Below are 24,919 nucleotides of genomic sequence, written 5' to 3' on the forward strand. Positions count from 1 at the left end.
ACACACCAACGCACGGGTGTCCCACTGGCGCCGCCTCGGACGTTTCCCTAATCCGTGCCATTTCTAAGCGCAGTCACACACCTGTTTTGTAACTTTCTCAAGCGCAGCAGGATGTAGCACACTCACAGATCTCTGTCTCTGATATGCGCCATTAACGTTTCCCACAGGAACGGTAACTTCCTATTCAGGGAACAATCAGAAATGATCTATTCCTGTTTGCAGAAACTCCTCATTTAAAACCTATTGGTGCAATTTCAATTATTTAAATCAACTGTGTCCAAAGTGACAAATTAAACAGTGCAGATTTTGATATTTTCCTTTTGTAAAAAAAAGTTAATCATCAATCCAATATGGTGGCGCAGCACGATGACGAAGCCAAGTAAACGCCCCATTATAACTTGCGGTGAAAGTGGAGACTTCACACCCGTACCAGTTTTTAAACAGTGTAAAAACCAGACTTACGATCAATAACAGTTTTGTCATTGTGTCGGCATGTTTAATATGTTACTGTGGCAGAGAAGCGCCAAAACCTTTACGAACAGTGAAAGAAATTACAAGTAACTAAACCGGAAAGGGAATGTGTCAAATTTAATGTGCGATTGACAGGAAGTGATAGCATTTCGACCAATCCGATACGGGAATTTGGAGTTTTTTAAATGATTTGTGTGGCGCAGTCACTTTCCGGTTTCGACAGTTGTGATTTGTTTCGCAATTCGTACTTGTGTTTTGCATTTTTCCGTATCCCCCAATTCAATCCCCCAATTTGGTGATAGTAATTTGTTCCGCCGTTTGTGAAACTGCTTTGCACTTTTACATTATGCGTCAAAATGAAATCAGAGGAGTCAAACACGTGAGCGTTTGCAGGCTAATCAAAAATTTGCTACAGACTGCAAGCAGTTTGGACATCCTTAGTGAAAAGAGTGAAAAGCAGCGTTTATAGACAGGAGCTTAACTCTTTTTTTATTTGATTGAAGCCGTTTCGGGAGGAGTGAGAGGTTGTTAGAGCGTAACAAGGCATGGAAGCATTGTTCAGGTTCCTCTTCTATCCTCTCCTCCAGCACTTGACTGCTTTGAGGAGAGAAAGAGAGCTAGAGGGAAGGGGGATGGAGGAGTGGTGATCGAGCGCAAAGGGGGCAGGACTTTTCCTCTCCTGGTCCTATTAAGAGCAAACTTTCTCATTTAGTTCTCCAACTTCAGCCCAGACTGCACACAGTTTCTCTCTGCTTCTCTTGGTTTCTTTTTTTCCACCATTCCTGCTCCACTCCATGGTTTTTCTTGTGCGGGACATAACAGGATGCACTTTTGTGAGTTGCCTCCTCAGCTCGTCCAGGGTGGCTTTTGTGATCCGGACGTAAGCGTGTAGATGCTGGACTGTGTGGAATGAACAATGGTGCTGCTCCTTGGTGCTGCGGCCAGGGGCACGCTCTTGCTGCTGTGCGGGCTGCTGGAGTTGCAGCTCGGCGGCGGGGTGCCTATTTTCCAGGGTTTCTATCTTCCACCTGCGAACGGATCGCTGCTCACACCTGCCAGGAGGACAGATGGGGTCGTGCGGACTATTGATAGGATTTATAACGGAGGGGGGAAGGCTGGGTACTTGGTCTACCTGGATGGGAGTCGCTTCCAGCTGGACATGGAGCGCGATGAGTCGATGAGCCCCGAGTATGTGCTCGCCATGATGGGGGGCAGCTCGGCGTCTTTGCAGCGGGGGTGTATGTACCGAGGGACGGTGGACTCCAAGCCAGAGTCCCTGGCCGTCTTCAACCTTTGCGGCGGCGGTCTGGAAGGCTTCTTTGCCGTGCACAATTTACGCTACGCTGTCACGCCGATCATCCGGGCCAGAGGACACGAGCGCGACTCGCGCGCTCTACAGGACAGGGACGCGGAACGCGCGCTCCACGCGTTCACGCGCGAGAGGTTCACGTTTGAAGCGGCGCGCGACGGCCGTGAGAGTTGCGGCACGCGCGACGCACGCAGGGGGCGCAGGGACGCGGCGCGGAAACGTCGGGTCAAGGGTCGCGAGAGGACGTGGCGGGAGAAAGAGGGCCTCTCGGACGGGCGGAGATGGTGGAGCCAGTTCGCCCGAACCCCACCTTCGGACAGCCACATGCGACGTAAGAGGTCCGTCTCCCGCGCCAGACAGGTGGAGCTTCTCCTGGTGGCGGATGAGACCATGACCAAGAAGTACGGGAAGGACTTGAACCACTATCTCCTCACACTGACCTCCATCGCGTCCAAGCTGTACGGGCACGCCAGCATCGAGAACCCGATCCGGCTGTCCGTGGTGAAAGTAACGACGGTCAGTGAAAAAGACAAAGGGCTTGATGTGACAAAGAACGCGGCGGCGACGCTGAAGAGCTTCTGCAAGTGGCAGAACCAGCAAAACCCGCTGGACGACGACCACCTGCACCACCACGACGCCGCCATCCTCTTCACTAGGCAGGTAAACGAACTTCCCTCGCTTGCTTCGCGCCCAGGTGCGCTGCCAAGGCAACGGAGTGACGCCATAGTTGTTTTTATTTTGATGGCGGGCAGCTGCTTGGCTGTGAGCTCTTAGCCCAGTGGGTGGCATTTAAACGCACATGAAAGTTGCTGACAAGTCACATTAGTTTCCCATTGACTCCGTGCGTAAAGGACACATATGGACACCAAAGTGAGTGCTAATTTTGGCTATGGGCTGTCAGATGTGTTCACCCTCTTCTGCACAGCCTGCTTCCCACATGTCCCTCCACGCCTCTCTGTCTTCCCTTCCTCTATTTGCTGAATCTTGTGTGCTTAACGCCGCTCAGCGTCTGTGAAACAGCCATAAAAACTGTATTTCCTGCGCCTGGTGTTTTTCTAGGCAGACTCCTCTGTCTCCAGCATCCCCTCCCAGTCCCCCGACAGCCTTCAAGCCTGTGTGACCTGAGGCGCATGCTCGCGAGCCTCGTACGCAAATACTTCCCAGGAATTTTTAAAATTAGCTGCAGGGGTCCCTACGCAAGCTCAACTGCGACATAATAGGGCGGACTCCCCAGCCTTGCATTATCCTCTCCCTCTCATCACTCCAGTCTGCACATTTTTTCCCAGTTACTTTTACAGCATCTGCCAGCTGAGGCTGTCAGAAAAACAAACATAAGCTGTATGGAGACCGCACTAATTCACCCCGTCTTTCACCCAGCCTTACTTTAGCCTCCGTCTGCGCCACAGCCGCTCTTGAAGCAAGCATCCGGGGTATTACTTTGTATCTCCACGGTGCACGTGCCTGGTCCGTGCCGTCATTCGTTGGCTGGGGCATCAAAAGTATAGTTGGCAGAGAGTTCCAGCCCCTGCGTGCCAACCACCTACGAACCCTGTTGACACTACACCTGCTCGGGCAAGCCCGCAGAGGCGAGCGGCGTCTGCAGGTGGCTGGTTTTGGCAGAGTGGCTGTGGAAAAAGACACAATGATACAGCTAAGGCGTCCACTGGGGTGGACCAAATATTATCCGTATTATTATCCATGCAAAAGGTGTTCTGTTGGCCGGGCCATGTGTGTACATTGTGCATATTCACACCTAATGCTGCACACATGCTGCTGAAAACTTTTCCATTTCTTCATAACTGAATCCGAGGAAGCAGGTGAACCACCTACGGGTCGCCCCGTAACCCAGAAAATAAAGTTTTCTGCTTGTCTTTTGGGCAAATTAGTCTAATTGCTGCTCGTTTATGACCCCACTTTTGGGTCACGGCCTTAATAAGCTCTCAAAAGCAGTCACCAGTTTACTTTAACGATGACCCCTGACCTATTTGTCTCTGAAAGCCCATCATTTAGATTCTCAGCTGCGGCGGGGCATTTAAATTGCCGTCACTTTAACCTGTCAATCAATATGACGGGCAGACGTGCACATCAAAACACTGCAGGGAAGCAGTCAGTGAAACAGGAATGCACAAGCCACATTTTTGTGTGGAATCCAGTCATGTGACGGCTAAGGTTACTGTTTCCCTTGAAATAGCGCTGCCTGGAAATAACTGCGTTTGGCTCAGGTGTCTTGCACCCAGCTGCATTATGGGGAAAAACAAAACACAAGGATATGTGAGCTGTTTCCCAATAGTCTCCATCTGGCTGTGTTGTGATGTTGTTTGGTTGATATGCATGGAAGGGTGTTCACATGTAACGGTACCTCGGTGTTTAAACCGTTCCAAATAGGTCGGCGGAAGACTGAAACGTACGAAAACCGAAGCAATTTCTCCCATAAGAAACACAGCGGAACCTCGGTTAAAGTCTTTAATCTGTTCCAGAAGGTCTGACTCAAACAGAAACATACTCTAATTAAATTTTTCCGGAAGAAATCATGCAAATTCGGGATGTCCCGATCCCCATTTTTTGCTTCAGATGCGGTACCAATCCTTTTTTTTCTTTAAATAATAAGCTTTTGTTACAAACATGAATTTGTGTAATCAAATATGGTTATGAAAATTAGCTCTTCAAAGCATGAAAAATAATGCAACCAAAGTATTGCTGAATTTACTTTTTTATTACCCAGCATGACCAACAATATTGTTTGGCTTACAAACCTCTGTGAATCAGGTCCCTAATCCAATAAAAGATCCAATTAAAGATAAAATTGGAAAAAATGGGTATGCAAAATACCTAGGGTAGGACTAATCATTTGACATGGTTAGAGATCAGTTTGTGGTGTGATTTAGAATACATGACATTTTTTTTAACAAACTCTCTCAGGCGCAATAGTAATTTATTGATGGTCCCTAGTATAAAGCGGCACTTCCCGTGCGCGCAGTGGTGCAGCCAGGAATGTTTCATTGGGGTGGCAAAGGTGAGACCATTACTCAGGTAGGGGTGGCAATAAGTTGATACCTGAAATGTGACCAAGGGTGGCTACGGCCACCACGTGCGAGCTCCCCACACAGTGACACAGCAGCCCGGGCAGAGTGAGGGGGCACGACCGCTGTAGATACGGATCCGAATGTCCAACGTTCAATGTGAAACTAACTTCACCACGGTACACCGCGGACACGTGTGCATGGTGGTGTTGCGTTTTCTTCTTCGAGTGGCAACCAGCTTTGAGGCGCATTACCGTACCCACCATGTTGGAGTGCGGCCCAGAGTTAGCAACGTCATACAGCAACCGGATCAGGCCACCCACTGGGCTTTTTACCATTACGATTTTTACCATTATTAGAGCCCTCTAGACATGAAATAACACCCCGATAGTCACCTTTGCACTCCTACTATTCTTTGTTTGCACCACATCGCTCAACTGTAATGCGCAGGCTGCGGGATCACTGCAGGGACACTAGAGACCGCCGCCGCTTTAAACATAGCATGCTACCGAGCTAACTAGTTATCCTACAATTTATTTATTCTAAACTTAAGAAGGGGTTTCAAATAGAGTGAGGAAGGACGACAAAGGAAGAAGACAAAAACTTACCACTTCCACACAGAATGGGAGGAGAACCTTTTTCACTGTGTCATGTTGGACATGTCATGGCTTCCATGTAGTGTGAAGGTAATCTAATCTGCTGTCATGTCTCAGGTAATATTACTGATGCTAAGTGACCACAATATTACATAGAATTTACCTGATATCCAATATCAATATTGGGCCGGTACCAGTGTGGCTGTGCTGATGTCCGTTGGTAAAGCCGACAACTTAAGAGTCGCGCTGGACATCAAGTTGATAGTTCAGGCTTTTAGCTTGATGGCTAGTGCTCTCGACTGTCATATTCCAGGTCTTGGTTCGAGTGGAATGCAGGACTGCCTGAACCAGGTGAGGTACAAAATGCTGGGAGTATCCGCCATCCACATCGTCAGCATGACCACAAGATTCAACTTTGGACAGTTTGTTCACTTACAGCAACTTGTCAACTGACAACAGTGTGCAACAGAGACAAGGTACCAGAACCGAGGCGGAATTTTGTAAATCATACAAAAAGCGTGCATTAAAAACTGAGGTTTGACTGTAAAACTAAAAAAACAACACATCTGAAACGCACCCTTATTGAATATGTGACTGTCCACTCAGTCCACAGTTACGTGATGGGATTGGTGCAGTAGGAGAGTGCATTCGCCTCTTTGAGTGTCACACATAACAGTCCCACTGCAAACCCACCCGCACAATGAGTGTGTGTTTATGTGTCCGACAGCAGACAAAGATACAGGAGCCATGTTGACAGACATACGGTGTGTGCGCTCCGGTTTTCTTTCACATATCACTCAAATATTTGCGTGGACATTCCCAGCACGTGCTCGCAATGCCGTTGATGCAGAGGCAGGTCAAAGTCGGGTCACTTTTGTGGTGTTATCTCAGGAGTCAAAGACAAACCGATATGTTTGGGCTGAACCGTGCCGTGGAATTCAATGCTAAAGGACTGCCTGGTGAGATGTCCTTGGTGCCTACTAGGGATGCCCCGATCGATCGGCCACCGATCAATATCGGCCGATTTTGGCATGTGATCAGCATATGCAAATGCCTGTCAACGCTGATCACAACAGTCGATCACCTGTGGCTCGTACTGTTGCGGCATGCAGCCTGTCGCGATCGTCCCCCATCCACTTTCCTTCACACCGCGGAGATGGGCCAAACCCTAAACAAACATGTATACCGTGTGGAATATACCTGCCGTTGAGAAATTTTGCACCCTGTAAAACATGCCACGAAAATATCTCACCAGCGTAGCACGTTAAAAAGCTTTAATAAGAAGCTTCATTTAAAAACTGCATTCGGTGTTCAGTTGTGTTGTCACTGACCCCTGTGGTTTTATGGTTCCCTTTTTCATACCACATAGCCAATAGCAGGGGTGCAACCAGGAATTCTGGGCACCATAAAAAAAAATCATGTTGTTTTACTTTTGAATTATTACCTATTTTTTGGGCTCTCATGGATGATCAATATCAGAATCGGCAGCGTAAAACCCTGATCAGAGCATACTGATCCTTCAGTTAACAAAGAAAGCCCCTGACATTACTACTGACTTTATCCACACTGTTATGTCATTTAACCTCTTACATGGAATTTGCACGTGTGTGGCGCCGACTCCTCCCTTTCCTGTGCGCTTGACAAACCACCAGCACCTCCGTGAATTTTTGTGTACATCACAGTGTACATTTCCCAGCTCTCGCCGCCATCGCAGTCGGCCCCTCTATTTGTTTTAGCTGTTCTTGATATTTCACACATGTTGTACTCTGTCTGGCATCTGTTGACGACCTGCAGACAGCCCCTGGAGCCCCAAAGCCTCGACCCTGGCTGGCGGGCACGCCGCATGGACCTCGCTCTCGACTCCCTATGATGCATGGGTGAATTTTATCTATCTATCTATCTGACTGTCTTGTTGATGTAGCTCATTTACAACATTTTCCTGAAATTAGGCCTGGAAAATTTGAGGTGGATGTCAAAGGAAGTGTGCATTTTGCTGCCGATGTAAATTATTATTATTATCTTATATTATTATTACCGTGGCAGAGTGTCGTTCCAGCTGGGATTTGTGCAGTGACATCAGGTGTGTTGAGTGTTTTCAGTGTGAGCTAAACCAGCTTAGTCAGACATTTAACATGTGTGTCTGGCTGGCTGTTTGTTTTACTCAAATCTTGGCTAAGACTGATCGGTCTCTCACACGGCGCACATGACCCACCCCCACCCCCACCCCCGCCCCCCCAGTAGTCACCTGGCCTTCGCATCCAGCTTGCCACCTGTTCCTGTGTTGTTTCTGCCAATACCCCTGTAACTCCATGCCCTCCCTGTTCTCCTCTTTAATTTCCGGCATCCCTCCATCCCCCGTCCCGGGCCCATTTCCTTGAATTTGTTTCTCTTTCTTTCTCTTTTCCCATAGTTGTCTGTGGGAGGCAAAACAATGTTAGGAGTAAGAGTGAGCATAATTCCCATTTTTTTGTTCTTTTCATCCACGTTCTGCTGCAAAAACATGAGCTTTCAAAGCCTGGCCTTGAATGGGCTCGGTGAAGAAATAAATACAAAAATGTTGGGGTGAAAGACTGTGGGAAACTTCATATACACTCCAACTGTCAGATGAAAAACAAACATTGTGCTTGTCCGCGCATCAGAGAGGAGAGGGCACTCAGCGGGTCTGAGTTGGCCCTTGTTGGCCCTGAAAGTATTCATCAGTTAATTGGCAGAGAGCCTCCCTCTTGTTGCATTGTGCATGTGCGTCCTGTATATTTTCTCTAAGTGCGTGTATTTATTTGAAAGTAGACTCTATTAGTGATGTACGTATATCTGTGTGTGTGCAGTGTTTCCACCCAGTTAGTCAAGTGTGAGTGCAGAACACAAGGCAGTTTGTTCCTGGAACGAGTAAACACCCTCCCCGTAGAGCCTCTCCCCTGCGACCCAGCAGGCCTGTCAGCACCACTTAACATGACGACTCACCTTCCCCGTGGGACGTGTTTGTGTGTTTCCCACTGCATGGATGTTTGTGTGCACACATCCATTTGTGTCTGCACTCTGACGTGACGACGAGATTAAACGATTGATTGCTGCGCTTGGCGGGCCGAGGCAGGACGCCCCGAGGCCTCATCGGCATGGATGAATGCGAGTCAAAACAATCCATACGATGTCCCAGCTGTGGGGCGGACAAATAGTAGAAGAAACTTTAAGGGGCACTGTGCACGTGAAGTGGTGTGAATTTGTTGTGTTGTATCTGTGCAGGACCTGTGCGGCCATCACTCCTGTGACACCCTGGGAATGGCGGACGTCGGCACCATCTGCTCTCCAGAGAGAAGCTGTGCTGTCATCGAGGATGACGGGCTTCACGCCGCGTTCACCGTGGCGCACGAGATAGGTAAGCAGGCATACACACTTGAAGACGTAAACAGAGAAACAGACTCGTTGGGGCTTGCTCGTCTGTCAGCACTTCTGAGGTCGCTGAGGATCCCGAGAGTCTTGCGTGCTCGCCGTGTTTTCTTTGCTCATTCTTGCTGCGTGTGCAAACCTGTGGCATCCTTTCATTGACGCCATGTCACCAAAACATTTCAACGTCTTTCCCCCGCTGCCTCAGGCCATTTGCTCGGTTTGTCCCATGACGACTCCAAATTCTGCGAGGAGCGCTTCGGCGTGAACAGCGACAAGAGGCTCATGTCCTCCATCCTCACCTCCATAGATGCGTCCAAACCCTGGAGCCGCTGCACCTCGGCCACCATCACAGACTTCTTTGACGATGGCAATGGTGAGTTTCGAACAGAAGCAAACATCTGGAATTATTTTAAAGGTGAGAGCTCTTAGGAGCCTGTAAAAGATTTATACTCTTTCTGCAAATTGCATCCATGTGAGCTTGATTTGTTTCCCACAGTGTCTATCACTGAGCGAAGAATGTTATTGTAATGTAACGCAGCCAGTGATCATGTTTCCTACCTTGCAATGGCCAGAAAGCATAGCGAGAAGGATGCAAATACACAATTTATCGCATTCTTAGCGAGTGATTGAAACATTCACAATTTGTTTTGAATTAAATCACTCATCATACGCTGTTGTGTCCCTGCTGCAGCCGAGTGTCTCCTCGACTCTCCCCACCAGCCTCTGCTGGGCCCCGAAGAGCTCCCAGGGCAGAGCTACGATGCCGTGCGCCAGTGCCGCCTGGCCTTCGGTCCAGAGTACACGGTGTGCCCTGGGATGGACGTGTGCTCTCGGCTGTGGTGCGCAGTGATTCGCCAGGGACAGATGGTGTGTCTGACCAAGAAGCTGCCAGCTGTGGAGGGGACACCCTGCGGGAAGGGACGCATCTGCCTGCAGGGGAAGTGCGTGGATAAAACGCGCAAAAGGCACTACTCGGTAAGAGGTGAAAAATGACTTCATTCAACGCTTGCTTGCTTTCTAGGCAAGCGTGGACAGCTTGATGTGACAACCCTTTCCACTCTCCTCTGTGCCGCAGTCATCCAACCATGGCAGCTGGAGCTCCTGGGGTCCTTGGGGTGCATGCACCAGAACATGCGGCGGCGGAGTGCAATTCGCCCAGCGGTTGTGCAACAACCCGCCGCCGCGGAACAACGGGCGCTACTGCACGGGGAAGAGAGCCATCTACCGGTCCTGCAACGTTGCACCATGCCCACCGTCCAGTGAGTGCTGCACATCTATTTGTGTAGGCGACATCTGGAATAAAATAATCACCTTCTTCTACATTTGCTCTCTAGATAAGAGTTTCCGGCAGGAGCAATGTGAGGTGCGCAATGGCCCGCAAACAGATCCGAAAGGGGTGAAGACTTATGTTGAGTGGGTGCCCAAATATGCTGGAGTTCTCCCGAAAGATGTGTGCAAGCTAACCTGCAGAGCAAAAGGAACCGGTTATTATGTGGTGTTCTCGCACAGGGTGAGCTACCAGAACAAGTGTTGCTGGGACATTTGAGTAAAATAAAGCGCAGAGAGGTTAATCAAACTATGGTTTCAGGTGATCGATGGGACCGAGTGCCGTCCTTACAGCAGCTCGGTGTGCGTAAAAGGGAAATGTGTGCGAACGGGCTGTGACGGCATCATCGGCTCCAAGCTTCAGTTTGACAAATGCGGCATATGTGGAGGCGACAGTACAGGATGTGTACGAGTTGTGGGCAACTTTACCAAGAAGAGGTAAGGTCAAATACCTACACTTGGTGAACATGCCTTTAAAGTAGTACAATCCTCAGTCCCCCCCTTGACCTTGTTGAAGTATCCTTGGGCGAGATACTGAACCGAAAACTGGGCTTCCAGTGTACATAAGTCTGAAAAGTTGAAAATAAATCATTAATCCATTCCAAAAGGTCCAACGAAAACCCCAAAAAATGTTTCCCTTAAGAAGTAATGGAAATCCAATTAATCCGTTCCAGACACCGAAAAGCATTCAACTTTGTTATGTGTCTCTGTTAAGCCATTCCCCCTGCAACTTGTGTTAACTCAGGAACCTTTATATTACAATGAAGGAGACAGATACTGTAATAGAGTTGTTCATCGTTCTGTGTGCGTTGTATGAACAAATAAACCACACACACATAATAAAGATGCATTTGATAACTGAGACAGTGTACAAAAATAATTTTTGCCGAAAACCGAGTCCTCCGAAAACGGAGGTTCCACTGTATATGTTTAAAGAGTTGTACTTTTGTTCTGCATGATGTGTATGTGCCATATCATGACATTATCCCTAGTTTAATTTTTATGCGTTCGGGTACGAAACAAGATTTCCATGACCTTTTGTGAATTTCTCACATCACAACTTTAGGAAGTCCATATATGACAACACTGGGCAGCGGTAACCAATCCAAATCTCCTTTATTTCAGCACTACTGCTAATTGTTTAAATAGTGTGCCGCTCACGAGTCAGTGAGGAAACGGTAGCTCTTTCTTTCTTCTTAATCGCTTCTCAAAAGCTTTCAGTGCACCCACAACAAGCTTGTCAACCTGTTGGAAAGCGCAGGAGGTCATTATGCATAACAGTATAACAATATAACAGTCTGACTCGCAGTGTCATCTTACAAAGAACACTAGACTCATCACACAGCAACTTAACACCCAAAGGGTATACCTGACAAATATACAAACAGCTACCAATACGCATTTATTGGGGCGCTGCAATGACGTCAGCCCCACTCTGGCCTCCGGGTTCCTCTGGCTCCCTATGGTGGACAGAGACAGTATTGCAGCACCATCCACAATTTTCTGTGCTGCTTGTCCTCCAGTGAAATGCTTTGATCAAATGAAATGCATTATGGAAAAACTTCAAAATGTTCCTTTTTTCATTTAAAACTGGTGTTGGTGTATGTTTGTATATTTATTAGGTATACCCTTTGAGTGTTAAGTTGCTGTGTGATGAGTTTAGTGTTCTATGTAAGATGACTTCGTGAGTCATGACCTCCTGCAAATTCCAATGGGTTGACGAGCTTGCCGTGAGATTTTTCATAGCTGATGATTGGCTCCTGTCAAATAAAGAGCTGCCTGGTCGTCTTGGACTCGTGTGTGCCACAATATGCTATTTTATACCGTGGACATGTGCGGCTTATACACCTTTACCAATCTGTTTTTTCTTCTAAATTTATTGGGTGCGGCTTAAACACCGGAATTGATGGTAATTCATGAATCTGATGTAACCCTGCATGTCCACAATGATCGTCTTGGACGATGGTTCTCAACTGGTTTGGCTGCAGAACCCACCATCACCCTTTAATAACAAGTGGCGACCCAAATTGCGGAAGTTTTTCTATTCTTATCCAACATTTCATTAAAAGACTGTGCAGTTTGAATTAAGGTGGTGTAAAATAACACCGTGTGCCAACTTTAATGAAATAGTTTTTTTTATTCACAAACTCAAAATGACTTGAACAAAAAGTGTCTGTAAGTGTCACGTTGCTCTGATTCAACTCTTCTGATGAACAAAAAGTGCAACTCAAAAATATTTGGATGCACAAATTAAACTACTGTAATTTCCGGCATATAATCCGCTACTTTTTTCTTCAACTTTGAACCCTGTGGTTTAAACAGCAGTGCGGCTAATTTATGATAATCTTGTGACATCTCCTATACTTAAGAACTACAACTAATAATTTAAACGGCGTCGCTCGCGAGTCAGTGAGTCTTTCTTTGGCAGGAGACAATCATGAGCTATAAGGGCACTCACGACTAGCAGCCAGCTCCCTGACGAGCTCCCTGAGCTCATGAGCTCAGCGTGGCAACTAATGAACTGCTCTACTTGGACGAAATGCATTTTGGGATACTTGTCTTGTGTATTTCTTAGCTACATTTTGAGTGTTAAGTTGCTGTGTGATGAATTTAGCCTTCAATCTAAGATGACACCCTGAGCCAAACTGTTATATTGACCAATGACCTCCTGCGTTTTCCGATGGGTTGACAAGCTCGTTGATGATTGGCTCCTGTCAAATGAAGAACTGCCTGGTAATATGTATAATATGTCTTTTTATGACGTGGACATGTGCGGCTTATATATGTACAAAAAAGCTTTTCTCTCTAAATTTTGTGGTTGTGGCTTAAACGCCGGTGCGTCGTATAGACCGTAAATTATGGTATTCTTTTGATTAACTCAGTAGGCCATCACAGAACTACAAGTTTAATAATAACATGATGGGGTGTCTCTGCCTGGGCATAATTGACGTTAGAATCGCTGCTGCTATAAACGCAGACATTGTCACCGCGTGTCAGCCTCCTGCCGTAGCACGTCTGTTAGCAATTGTAGCTCAATGGCCGAGTCTGGGATGTCGTCGTTAAGACGTGTTTTGCGAGAGTACATAAACACAACATTCTGTCACAGTCTACTGGTTGGATCTCAAAAGTTGTGCACGGTCCATTTTATTGTCCAGGGAGCGAACATCGGCCAGGATGATCGATTAACAAAATAGTAGTGGGGGTCGAGGCTGAGATGGACCGGAGGTGGATGCTTAGTTTCTGTGGTTCGCTGGTGTCCTCGGGTTTTAAAGTCCATCAAGAGCTGCTGCTAATGTCACGTGTTTTGGTGAATGCAAAACATGTAAACACATCGGGAGAGAGAGGGGGCCACTGTGTCCAGTCATGCCGCCATCTTACCCCTGAGATTATTTTCGTATGGTTTCTTTGGCAAAGATCCGCAACCCACTGAAAACTTGAGAATCACCAGTTGGGAATCACTGGTCTAAGACACACAGACTACGGTTTTTATTGTTTACATGGTCAGTTTCCTTGCCTGGATGCTACTTGTCACTTCCCGTTTATGTGAACTCGATCTTGTCTTTCACCCTGACAAACAGTAAGGGCTACACTGACGTAGTGAAGATACCTGCCGGCTCCACCCACATCAAGGTTCGTCAGCACAAAGCAAAAGACCAGACCCGCTACACCGCCTACCTCGGCCTCCGAAGACCCAGTGGGGATTACCTCCTCAATGGCAAGTTCATGATCTCCACCTCCGAGACCATCATTCCACTCAACGGCTCTGTACTCAACTACAGTGGCTGGAGTCAAAAGGATGAGTGGCTTCACAGCATGGGTCCCGGGGCCCTGCAAGAAGCCTTGGTGGTCCAGATCCTTGCGACAGACGCTAAAAAGCCCCTGGATGTCCGCTACAGCTTCTTCATGCCACGCAGGACCACTCCACAGCAGCCACCACCCCCGCTTGTACCTAACCTGAATTTAGCCCAATTGCAGGGCACGACAACTGTCACAGGCAGAACCACCACCGTTAGCACTACTACATCTTCCTCCGCTCCCACTCTCCTGGTTCCAACACCAACAGCAGCTATCGCTCTCTCCACTTTACCGCCCGGGCCCCAGTGGGTGACTGGAGGGTGGATGGCCTGCTCCAGGACTTGTGACACTGGTTGGCAGAGCAGGACAGTGCAGTGCAAGGACCAGGGCGGGAAACTGTCCAAAGGCTGCTTGCTGAGTTCCCGCCCCTCTGCCTTCAAACACTGTCTTGTGAAGAAATGTTGAACTGGCAGGAGGGGCGCTTTGGACCAATGAATTTATGACATTCTGTAAAACTGGCGATGTTGAACCAAGTCTCACACTCAAGCTAATCAAGGGACAATTTGGTTTCTAGCCAAGGACTTTGTTACAGCATCCAAACATCTTTTATTGTGTGTGTGTGTGTGTGTGTGTGTGTGTGTGTGTGTGTGTGTGTGTGTGTGTCCTGAACGGGGGGACGCACATCGTTCAGCCTCCAGCTGACTTCCCTGAGTTCCAAGAGAAGGCGGCAGATGGCGACCAACAATGGACGGGGAAACCCAGACATTCGGTGTTGAAATGGTGCTTCACACTTTGTCCAAGCAGCACAATAATATTGTACAAAAAGTCGGGGGAAACAACTTTACCGAGACTGAGACTCGCTCAGGTTCCCGGCAAAGTTCCTTTTCTCTGCAACAACTCAGGAAGAACGTTCTTCCTTATGACGCAAGTGTTGTCTTCATTTAGTGTTCCCCTGCACAGCGGAGAGGAACACGAAATCAACTGCTGGAGGGGTAAAGTAACCACAACCCTCCTTAACATTCATGGAGACAGATCACACACACATTTGGTGCATTGCTTCATTTTTGAAGTGTCTGTGTGTGTGTGCTGACATGCATTGAGAGTCGTGACAATGCAAAGACGTTCCACTGGCACAGTCAACTTTTCCCTTACGTGCACTCCATCATATTCTAATTGAGAGTCAATGTCTTGGACAACGAATGATATCAAAGTATGTGTCATTGTTCAACCATCGTTACAGAGCCACGTGCACATGCGCACACCTCACTGAAACACACATTCCCATGAGGAAAGCCCTCTCGCCGGACAGCAGAAACACAGCACTGAGCTTGTAATTTATTGTTTGTTCGACTGCTATGTGTGAATAACAAAATATTGAGATGAGGTTTATTTATTGTAGTAATTTTGTATCAAATTACTATTTAACTTAGGACTGTGCAGAATCCGCAGTGTAAGAATATAGTGTTTCTTTTCTAGTCCTGAAATGATGTACATAAAATATCTATATTTAAATATGTTGGCGTCTGTGTCTTTTTCTTTGCCCTCGGAATATGCTGAAAATAAAATGAATTCATTAGTAATGACATGGGTTTTTTTTAATATATGGTCATCACTGAGGAGGACATGGTTCTCAGCCGGAAAAGGCTGGATTGCACCCGAGGTCGAGGAGTTCAAGTATCTCGGGGTCTTGTTCACGATGAGGGAAGGCTGGAGCATGAGATCTCCGCAGCATCTACGATAATGCGGACTCTGATCTACTGTACGTTCCTATCACCTGTGGTCACCTATGGCTTTGAGTAGTGGCCTAAAGAGCGAGATCACAGATAAAAGTGATCGAAATGAGTTTCCTCCGTAGCGTGGCTGGACTCACCCTAAGAAATATGGCAATGAGATCAGGGTAGAGTCCCTGCTCCTTCGTATGCCTCCTGGACGCCTTCCTGGTGAGGTGGTCCGGGCATGCCCAGCCGGGAGGAGGCCCCAGGGCAGACTTATGTCTCACAGCTGGCATGGAAGCCCCTCGATGACCCTCGGGTGGAACTGTACGACGTAGCCGGAGACCGGGAAGTCTGAGCGGAAGAAAATGGATGGATTATTCGATATTACACAAATTTGCTTTGTCACCAATAACACTAACCGAAAAATGGCAATGTTCAATTTCAGATAGTTTAGCTTCTTTTGACCTACACTGGATTGGTGTTAGCATCTTTTCAAAACCCTTCAGATTTGCTGTATGTATGTCCTATTTGCTCCAATATGACCTTTCGGTAGTGACCTGACACGTTGCGGGCGCGCCGCTGACGCGCTGCCGACGAGTGCGTGGTGAAGCTAGTCACCTAGCTGGCTAGTAGCTAGCCAGTGCGGTGTGGCAAGGTGTCGCTACGCCAGTAAAGTAGTTCATGTTAATAACAATAATAATAACAACAATGTCGCTGTAGCTTGGTTAATATGCAGGTCTAATTATGTAAATCATTTTAATTTCAAATATGTCTGCAATAAACTACAAAATTGTGGTTTTTATTTTGTATTTCTTGGAGGGGGGGAAGCAAAATGTAGCAGTAATTCATTGTCTCAAACAAGCGGCATAGAAAATGAATGAATGAATGCATGAAGGATAACTGTCTCAAATCACATGACTTCAGACGGATATGACCTGGAATGGAAAGAGGGCCTATCCCAGTGTGGCCACTTGACGGTAAATCGTCCAATGCGGTACAACATCGCCATCTCCTGGCTGCCATGCCGACATGGTGCAGCAACAAAGCTGGACTTGACTTTAGCTCATGCCTGACATCTAGCGGAGGCAGGTAAAATTGCAGCCACTTTTTAAAGCGCTGCTTCTTTTAAGGTGGACCGCCAAATAAGATTTGAGAGGCTCAAATGTGAGGGTTTTTTGGGGGGTTAAAGTCGTGTCGTGACTTTACACAAACGTTCCTATAAATTGTGTTAACGTTTATTTCTGTCTGTAATCGCAACATTTAAGCTATCAGTAATAATTTAGATGTAGATCTATTTTTTAAATAAATAAAGTAGAATGAAGATGTTAAGGATCTGGTCGGACAGTGGTGCACATAATTAGGTGAAACTTTTGAGCAGAGGCGAATACGTCCGGGCGGGTGGGGCGAGAAGCCGGAGGACGGGGGCTGCATCTGCCTTGGATCCAATGGAGGAGTGCTCTCGCGTCAAAGTACCGTTCCACCTTAAGACTTCAGCGGCCCCTTTCTGCGTTGCGTGGCGGGTCTTCAGCTCAGCACAGCCGCCTCGGCACGCAGGAGGTGAGCACGGTATGGTCCAGACCTGCTGCCTCCTTCAGTTCTTCACAAATTAACGAATAAATAAGAGTAAAGATTAAAAAGAGAGTTGTGCAACCGTGTTTCATGGCATATTCGTAAACCTGTACGAAAGGGTTAAGACGTCATGTAGAGGGGAAAACTGACTGTCCTCTACAATGATTGATTATTATGGCGAGGCTCCAGGGTTTGGCCCCTCTCACATCAAAGGGCCCTCAAAAGGGGTGGCACCCGGGGGGTCAGGGGCGTATATAAGGAGGGAGAGTTGTGGCTGCAGCGCAAAAAGCGGAGAACACATCAGAAAGAGTCAGCAAAACTTTTTCAAGGCAAAAGTAGGCGCTGACACTTGAGAGGAAGACCTGTCGGATTTACTACTGAGATCAAGCTTTTATTTTCATTTCACTGACTTTTAACTTTAAATGGAATTTGCACTGGATGTTGTCCCCGTTTAGGCCTTTAAAAAACGCAGTGCGTAGTTTGGGTTTTGTGTTAGTTTAAGTTGGTAGCTGGAAAGTATTTAAAGGACTTTAATTCCCTCTGCTGGTTGGATTCCATAAAATGATGTGGCTCTTCTGTTTTTCTATTGGTTTTATGGCCGCGCTGTGCGTCGGCGCTTGGGAAGAGAGCACCGTAGTTCCAGTCCGGTTAGACACCGAACCGGGGAGAACCCTCGCGCCAGACGAAACGCAGATGAGGGTGTACAGGCTGGACGCGTTCGGTCAAGAGATGACCTTGCAACTGGAGCCTGATCAGACGTTCCTCGCCCCAGCGTTTGTCTTCCACGTTGTGGGGACTCCCGAGTCCGAACCGAGCCCGCAGCCCAAGAACGAAGACGAGTCTGGGTGTTTCTTCTCGGGCACGGTGAACGGGGACGAGCACTCCGCCGCTGCGCTCAACCTGTGCCAGGGACTCAGAGGTGGATTTTACTTTCACGGCCAAGAGTTCTTCATCCAACCCCTCAACGCAAGCGAGGAGGAGAACGAGGAGGATGTGCACGTCATTCGCCGGAGGGGTCGCGCAGCGGCTGGAGAGGAGAGTTCCAAGTGTGGGGTCAATGAGGACGAGGAGAGGGTGCCGAAAAATCATCAGAAAGAGCCTGGAAACTCAGAGCAGACAGGTAAGAATGTCTTATTTACATTTTATATTTTTAATTTTGACATCGTTCACAGAATTATCACAGCAGTTTCACAATAAAAGTACTGGAAATCCGGCAAGCATTTTGACAGCCGTACACCCCGTGCCAGAAGGGGCGGGGTGAGGGTTCGAAGTGGGCGGGAAGGTAGCAGGCAGGGGCGCTTCTCCCAGGAGGTGGGGTGGGCGATACTGGAAGTTATGCTATCGATCCGATATGAAGTAAATAGATACCGAACATTGTCAAAACCTTTGAAGGATTTGTGATTTTGTCTTTAATTTCTCTTTAGAAATTTAACTAGAATCAAACCCAGGACTTTTTCTTTGGCAAAAATATATATTGTAATGTAACAATGTCCATAAATTAATGCAATTATTATTGTGTACCCTTTTATTATATACACGTTTTTGACCAAAATAATAAAACAAAATTGTCATTCAAATCAGTCCAATAATAAAAATATATAAACATAACAATATCAACCCTGTAGCAACATTAACAGCACAATTAAAAAACAGCTATTTGTGAACCTAAGTTTAAAGAACTGAAAATACCGAGATTATCGCTCCAGTATCGACCCGATACGGGTACGACACTTGAAATCGGCAGAATCGACATTTGTATAGATCCAGGGGTATTCGGAATGACGGAGGGGGGGGGGTCGAGCCAGCCAGAGCCGTGCAAACTCACCTCCTGGTACAGAAATTTGTCCCCATAGCAAGGATTTTCTTCCCTACAAACGCCAAAGTTTCCACCCGAAAAGGTCATTTTAAGAATGTGGAGGAGGAGGAGTCATGAGTGGCGTGACGTTGAGTCTTGACAGTCTGCAAATCACATCAAAAAGCAGAGTAAAAACATTTGAAAAGACCATTTGCAAGAAGCCATTGCAACTTTTAATCTCTTAAAGACCTGCTGTATGTCCAAAGTGCATAAAAATGTGGACTACTTCAAAAATAACCAAACTGTTCTCCCTGCCTCTTCAGCCAATCACAGGACCAGACGTTTTGTTTCCACTCCTCGCTACCTGGAGATCATGCTGGTGGCTGACCAGTCCATGGCCGAGTTCCACGGTGCCGGGCTCAAAGCCTACCTCCTCACCATCATGGCCGTGGCCTCCCGCCTCTACCGCCACCCCAGCATCCACAACTCCATCAGCTTGGCTGTGGTGAAGCTGCTGGTGGTCTACGAAGAAGAACGAGGCCCCCAGGTGTCTTCCAATGCCGCCATGACCCTCCGCAACTTTTGCCAGTGGCAACGGCAGCACAACCCCCCCAGCGACCGCCACCCTGAGCACTATGACACCGCCATGCTCTTCACGAGGACGGTAAGTTGGAAGGATAAGGAAGAAAAGCAGGACGGAAGACTAGTTATTGACTTTTTCATCTGGGATCATCTAGGATCTGTGTGGCGCTCATTCCTGTGACACTCTCGGAATGGCAGATGTTGGCACAGTGTGTGACCCGGACAGAAGTTGCTCAATCATCGAAGACGATGGACTGCAAGCCGCCTTCACAGTTGCACATGAACTCGGTGAGTAGAAAAGGATCATGTTCTGACAAGATGGATACATTGTGTGCACTGCTAAACTGTTGTACATGTGTCCCGCAGGCCATGTCTTCAACATGCCTCACGATGACGCGCAGCTTTGCTCTGGGGTTAATGGTCCCCACTGGGGCTCCCACATGATGGCCTCCACCCTGTCCAATCTTGACCAGCAGCAGCCGTGGTCCCCCTGTTCCGCCCTCATGGTCACCACCTTTCTGGATAATGGCCACGGTCAGTGTCTGCTTGATAAGCCCGTCAAGCCTCAGGCGCTCCCACAGCCTCTTCCCGGGACGGTCTACGACGCAGACCACCAGTGCCGGCTGACCTTTGGTGACGACTCCCAACATTGTCCTGACCTGAGCACCACCTGCGCAGCTTTGTGGTGCACAGTGACAACGTCCAATGGTTTGCTGGTGTGCCAGACCAAGAACTCTCCGTGGGCTGACGGGACCTCGTGTGGGCACGACAGTTACTGTCTGGCTGGACAGTGTCTCACAAAGAGCCAAGCTGCTAAACATCAGGTAGAAACCCGACTCGATTCAAACAGGACATTTACATTTTCAAGTCTCAGGTTTGATTGAAAGCTATGCCATTGTGAATTTTGTTTTTCTAGACCCCTATCAACGGTGGCTGGGGAGTGTGGGGTCCCTGGGGTGATTGCTCTCGAACCTGCGGTGGAGGAGTGCAATACTCCTTCCGTTCTTGCGACAACCCTTTGCCTAAGAATGGAGGCAAATACTGTGAGGGCAAGAGGATCCAGTACCGCTCCTGCAACACTGAGGCCTGCCCTGACACCAATGGTAAGCCAATGCTGGCGGAACTCAAATCTAGACGGTATTTGAACAAAGCAAACCTGACCATTGTGTCATTTTCTTAGGCCTGTCATTCCGGGAGGAACAGTGTCTGGCGCACAACGACATGTCAGCCCAAGTGTCTCTCGGATCAGGAGAGGGTGTTGAATGGGTTCCCAAATATGCTGGAGTTTCGCCCAAAGACCGTTGCAAGCTTGTGTGCCGGGCCAAAGGAACGGGATACTTCTTTGTCCTCAAATCTAAGGTGAGAATCGGAGATTAGACGTTAAAGTTTTGGGTCATACTAGCTCATATTCACAAGCGAAAGAATCGGATTTTGTCTTCTGGCCTCAAGGCTTCTTACCTCTTGACACAGCACAACCTCATTTGTGTGACTTTTCATTTTGACATAGTGTATTTACACATTGGGCCTAGTAGTAGTGAAAAATTGCCAGATGTCTAACATGTAACAAACATTTCTTATAACTTCGAATGCAGATAGAAATTGTACAAATTTAGCAAACGGCCGCACGGTGGCCGAATGGTTAGCATGTTGGCTACACAGTTAAGAGACTGGGAAGACTTAGGTTTGAATCTCCGCTTGGGAATCTCTGTGTGGAGTTTGCATGTTCTCCCTGTGTCCCTGTGGGTTTTGTCCGGGTCCTCGGGTTTCAAAATTTTCCATTCCAAAAACAGGCATGTTAGGTTAATTGGCAACTAAATTGTCCATAGGTATGAATGTGAGCGTGAATGATTGTTGTCTATATGTGCCCTGCGATTGGCTGGTGACCAGTCCAGGGTGTACCTCTCATCTCGCCCAAAGTCAGCTGGGATAGGTTCCAGCATACCCCCGCGACCCTAATGAGGTTAAGCGGCATAGAAAATGGATGGATAGCAAACAACAAAGATGGCCTTTCAAAGCTATAATAAGGCCACTTGATGGCGCTGTTTGCTCACCTTTCCCCCATCCCTGTTAAACCTCATGCTGTGACTGATGAGATTTTTTTCCACCAATAGGAAGGTGGTGTCATCTTTCATTGCATGTTTACTTTTGCTTTAAAAGCAGCTGCCTTCCACCGACATGACAATGACAAAATCATGGAGAACATCTGGTTTTACCGCATATAAAGACTCGCAGGCAGTTTGAAGTCTGCACTTCCTGTGTGGCTGTGTCACCATGCTGTTTTGCTGCGCATGCATTTTACGCATCCACGACGTTGAGCACTCCCAACAGTTAATTCAGTTCTAGGAAGGATTTTAAGTTCCAGTTGTCCCCCAGGTGGCAGATGGAACGCCCTGCAGCCCTGATTCCACCTCAGTTTGCGTCCAAGGCCAGTGTGTCAAGGCGGGATGTGATCGCGTTATCGGCTCCAACCAGCGCTACGATAAGTGCGGCGTGTGCGGCGGCGACGGAACCACCTGCAAGAAAGTGTCAGGATCATTGGAACGTGCCAGGTAAGAACCCAGCCCATTTTTACAGTTTTTTGATGACACCATGAAGAATGTGTACATGATTTGATTAAATTGGCCAACGGTTGTCTTCGATCCAGACCCGGGTACCAAGACGTGGTGACTATACCCGCAGGTGCCACCCATATGGACGTCAAGCAGCGTTCCCCTGGCAATGGCCGCCATGACAACAGTTACTTGGCAGTGCGCCGACAGGATGGTACCTACCTGTTGAATGGCGATTATAAGCTAATGACCATGGAGTCAGACATCACCCTGCGAGGGGCACTGCTGCGGTACAGCGGGTCTTCCGCCAGTCTTGAGCGGCTCCGCAGTTTTTCCCCTCTCCCTGAGCCTCTCACCATTCAGGTATTGTCTGTGGGGGAGGCCCCGAGGCCCAGAGTGAAGTACAGCTACTTTGCCCCCAGACCCAACAACGCTGCTTCCCCCAACAACAACGGAGGTCGGCGGCATTCAATCAACGCCATCCGAGAGCTGGGCGTAGCTGAGTGGACTCTGATGGAGTGGGGTCCCTGTTCCCAGACCTGCGGAGGAGGCATGCAACAGAGAGAGGTGTTGTGTCTGGATCCCCAGGGCCGTCCGTCCAAAGATTGCCCTGAGGAGTTGCGTCCTTTGGCTTCACGCTCCTGTGCCTCTCAGCCTTGCCCCACCTGGCTGCTTGGAGAGTGGTCTCTGTGCTCCAAGACCTGCGGCCGGGGTTTCCGCAAACGTCAGCTTCGCTGCATTGGCCACGACGGCCGCACACTGACCCACGACAGCTGTGACACCAAAGATCGGCCACGACCCTTGCTGGAACTGTGCTATCAGAGTGCCTGCTAAGGACTGCTTTGACAATCTGACCTCTATTTCACAAATTCATTAATTGTACTTGTCAGTGACTGCGTCTGTCATTCCCCTCTTGTTGGGAACCACACTGCCTGTGTCAACAAAGTCTGTCGCCTGTCTGTCTTTGTAGCGCAGCAGCGGCACACCTTGTCTCCCACCAAAAATTAATGAATTTTAGCATGCTGTTTACCATCCTGATGTCGTGCTTGTGTGCGTGAGCGTGTGCAAAGATTTGATGCATGTTTGTCCAAGCTGGGCTGGACACATTCAAAGGGTGTGGAGATAATTGTGGCGTTTATATATGGAGAAAAAATAGTGTCCTACTAACTCCTCCCATCAGGTATGGAAAATAAGATTTATTCTGAACTGTCAGTCCACATTTATTTATCACAAACCTGTAGCACTTCACTTTTTTTTTTTTTTTTTTTACCAGTGGCACATTGTAACGCTCATTTTCTTTCTCTGAATGCCTCGTATTTTGTCATTTAGCCATATCTTGAAAACCAAAGAGTTTTGTGTGTGCGTGTGTGTGTGTGCGTGTGTGTGTGTGTGTGTGTGTGTGGAGACCTAAAGAGGGACTTGTCTCCTGCTACTACTTCATAAGTAAGTCTCTCCTGCCTTCTGCGAAGGCATCTTGTTTTTTGCAGTTGTCGCTATTGTACAGAATATCCAGACATTATTTATTTTTGTACAGCCTGTTATGTATAATCATGTGGCCTTTTTAATATTATTTTTTATTTGTTATTGAGATCACAGAAGGAAGTAGGATATATAGAGTATTTATACAATGTTTTATATAAATATATGTATATATATATATATATATATATATATATATATATATATATATATATACATATATATATATGGTCCTAGGTTCATGAATAAAATATCACATTGACTCATGCAACTATTGTCTCCTCTTTTGGAAGTTAAATGGATTTGACACACAATGTTTGGACCACCAAAAGTGGCCCTGCAGGCGCTGTCCCACAAAGCTGAAAGATGACCCTCCCGCCTTGTCATCTGGCTCTGCAGCAAAAAAAAAAGCGGGTCATTATCCTGCATTTACGGATGGTTAAAAAGAAGATGAGATGTACGAGTACAATGCATAAAAGACGCATCACATACTGTACATACTTGTGCTTCTGCACATTTTCTGACTTGGAGCCAAAGAAAAACACAGTTCTGCTACTAATATATCACCCTACTTTTTACCTGCTTGCTTCTTCATGCCTCAGCATCACTGCAGCTTGAAAGAAACATCTGGAAGGCATTATGAATCATTGCTGCTCCATGTGGGTGGCAGAGCTAAATTATCCTTCTCCTCACTGGGCTCCTTGCTTGTTTGAATTATGGACTTTGTCATTCAGTTCAACAAATGAAATGGGCAGGACTTTTGAGTACATTGTCAGTGACTGCAAATTAAAGGTCTCAACAAGGCCTTAGAACTTGCAATGGACGTATTTTTTAGATTTGATCTGAAAGTGTTAAAATATTTACAAGCACAAAATCTTGAATACAATCCATATCACAATTTTACACTTCGATAATTCATAATTCTTAACATGCCCGAAAAGGAGTAGAAAGAAGCACCTTGTGGGCTGGTGTGCTCTCTTTAACCAGCATTATGGATGATCCTAACTGTCCTTTTTTGCAGTAGTAGAGTACAGTAGAGTACTAATGTTTGCCTTATTAAGGCAACATTAAGGTATTTTTTTCCACTTTATGTTGTACAATAATCCCTTCGCAGCTTCACTTTATCACAGTTTGCCAAAAATCTATTAATAGATCATGATGTTTTGCGGGTGAATACGGGCTACTACGAGTCGAAAAAAATACAAATTTTGAAGAAATTGTTACATATTTTTTGCCTGAAGGCAAGGCATTCAAAGACGCTGTGATGATACGTAGTATTTAGGGGTGTCACGAGACACCCAACTCACGAGCCGAGGCACGAGATTGGGT

The 24,919-nt window shown here is 47.3% G+C and overlaps 2 protein-coding genes across 2 annotated transcripts; both read left to right on the top strand.

Moving 5' to 3' along the window:
* The first annotated feature begins 1,174 nt into the window (after positions 1 to 1,174).
* Positions 1,175 to 15,407, top strand: LOC129191413 (A disintegrin and metalloproteinase with thrombospondin motifs 5). Its single transcript, XM_054794749.1, has 8 exons — positions 1,175 to 2,440; positions 8,637 to 8,769; positions 8,986 to 9,153; positions 9,472 to 9,755; positions 9,856 to 10,039; positions 10,115 to 10,290; positions 10,369 to 10,544; positions 13,685 to 15,407. Exons 1-8 carry the CDS (start codon positions 1,388 to 1,390, stop codon positions 14,364 to 14,366), a joined length of 2,856 nt encoding a protein of 951 aa, XP_054650724.1. The 5' UTR covers positions 1,175 to 1,387; the 3' UTR covers positions 14,367 to 15,407.
* A 2,076-nt stretch (positions 15,408 to 17,483) lies between these two features.
* Positions 17,484 to 23,723, top strand: adamts1 (ADAM metallopeptidase with thrombospondin type 1 motif, 1). Its single transcript, XM_054777762.1, has 8 exons — positions 17,484 to 18,305; positions 19,304 to 19,644; positions 19,718 to 19,850; positions 19,929 to 20,386; positions 20,479 to 20,665; positions 20,743 to 20,921; positions 21,936 to 22,111; positions 22,207 to 23,723. Exons 1-8 carry the CDS (start codon positions 17,747 to 17,749, stop codon positions 22,943 to 22,945), a joined length of 2,772 nt encoding a protein of 923 aa, XP_054633737.1. The 5' UTR covers positions 17,484 to 17,746; the 3' UTR covers positions 22,946 to 23,723.
* The last annotated feature ends 1,196 nt before the right edge of the window (positions 23,724 to 24,919 follow it).

This window comes from Dunckerocampus dactyliophorus, chromosome 1, assembly GCF_027744805.1.
Source record: "Dunckerocampus dactyliophorus isolate RoL2022-P2 chromosome 1, RoL_Ddac_1.1, whole genome shotgun sequence".
Lineage (NCBI taxonomy): Eukaryota > Metazoa > Chordata > Actinopteri > Syngnathiformes > Syngnathidae > Dunckerocampus > Dunckerocampus dactyliophorus.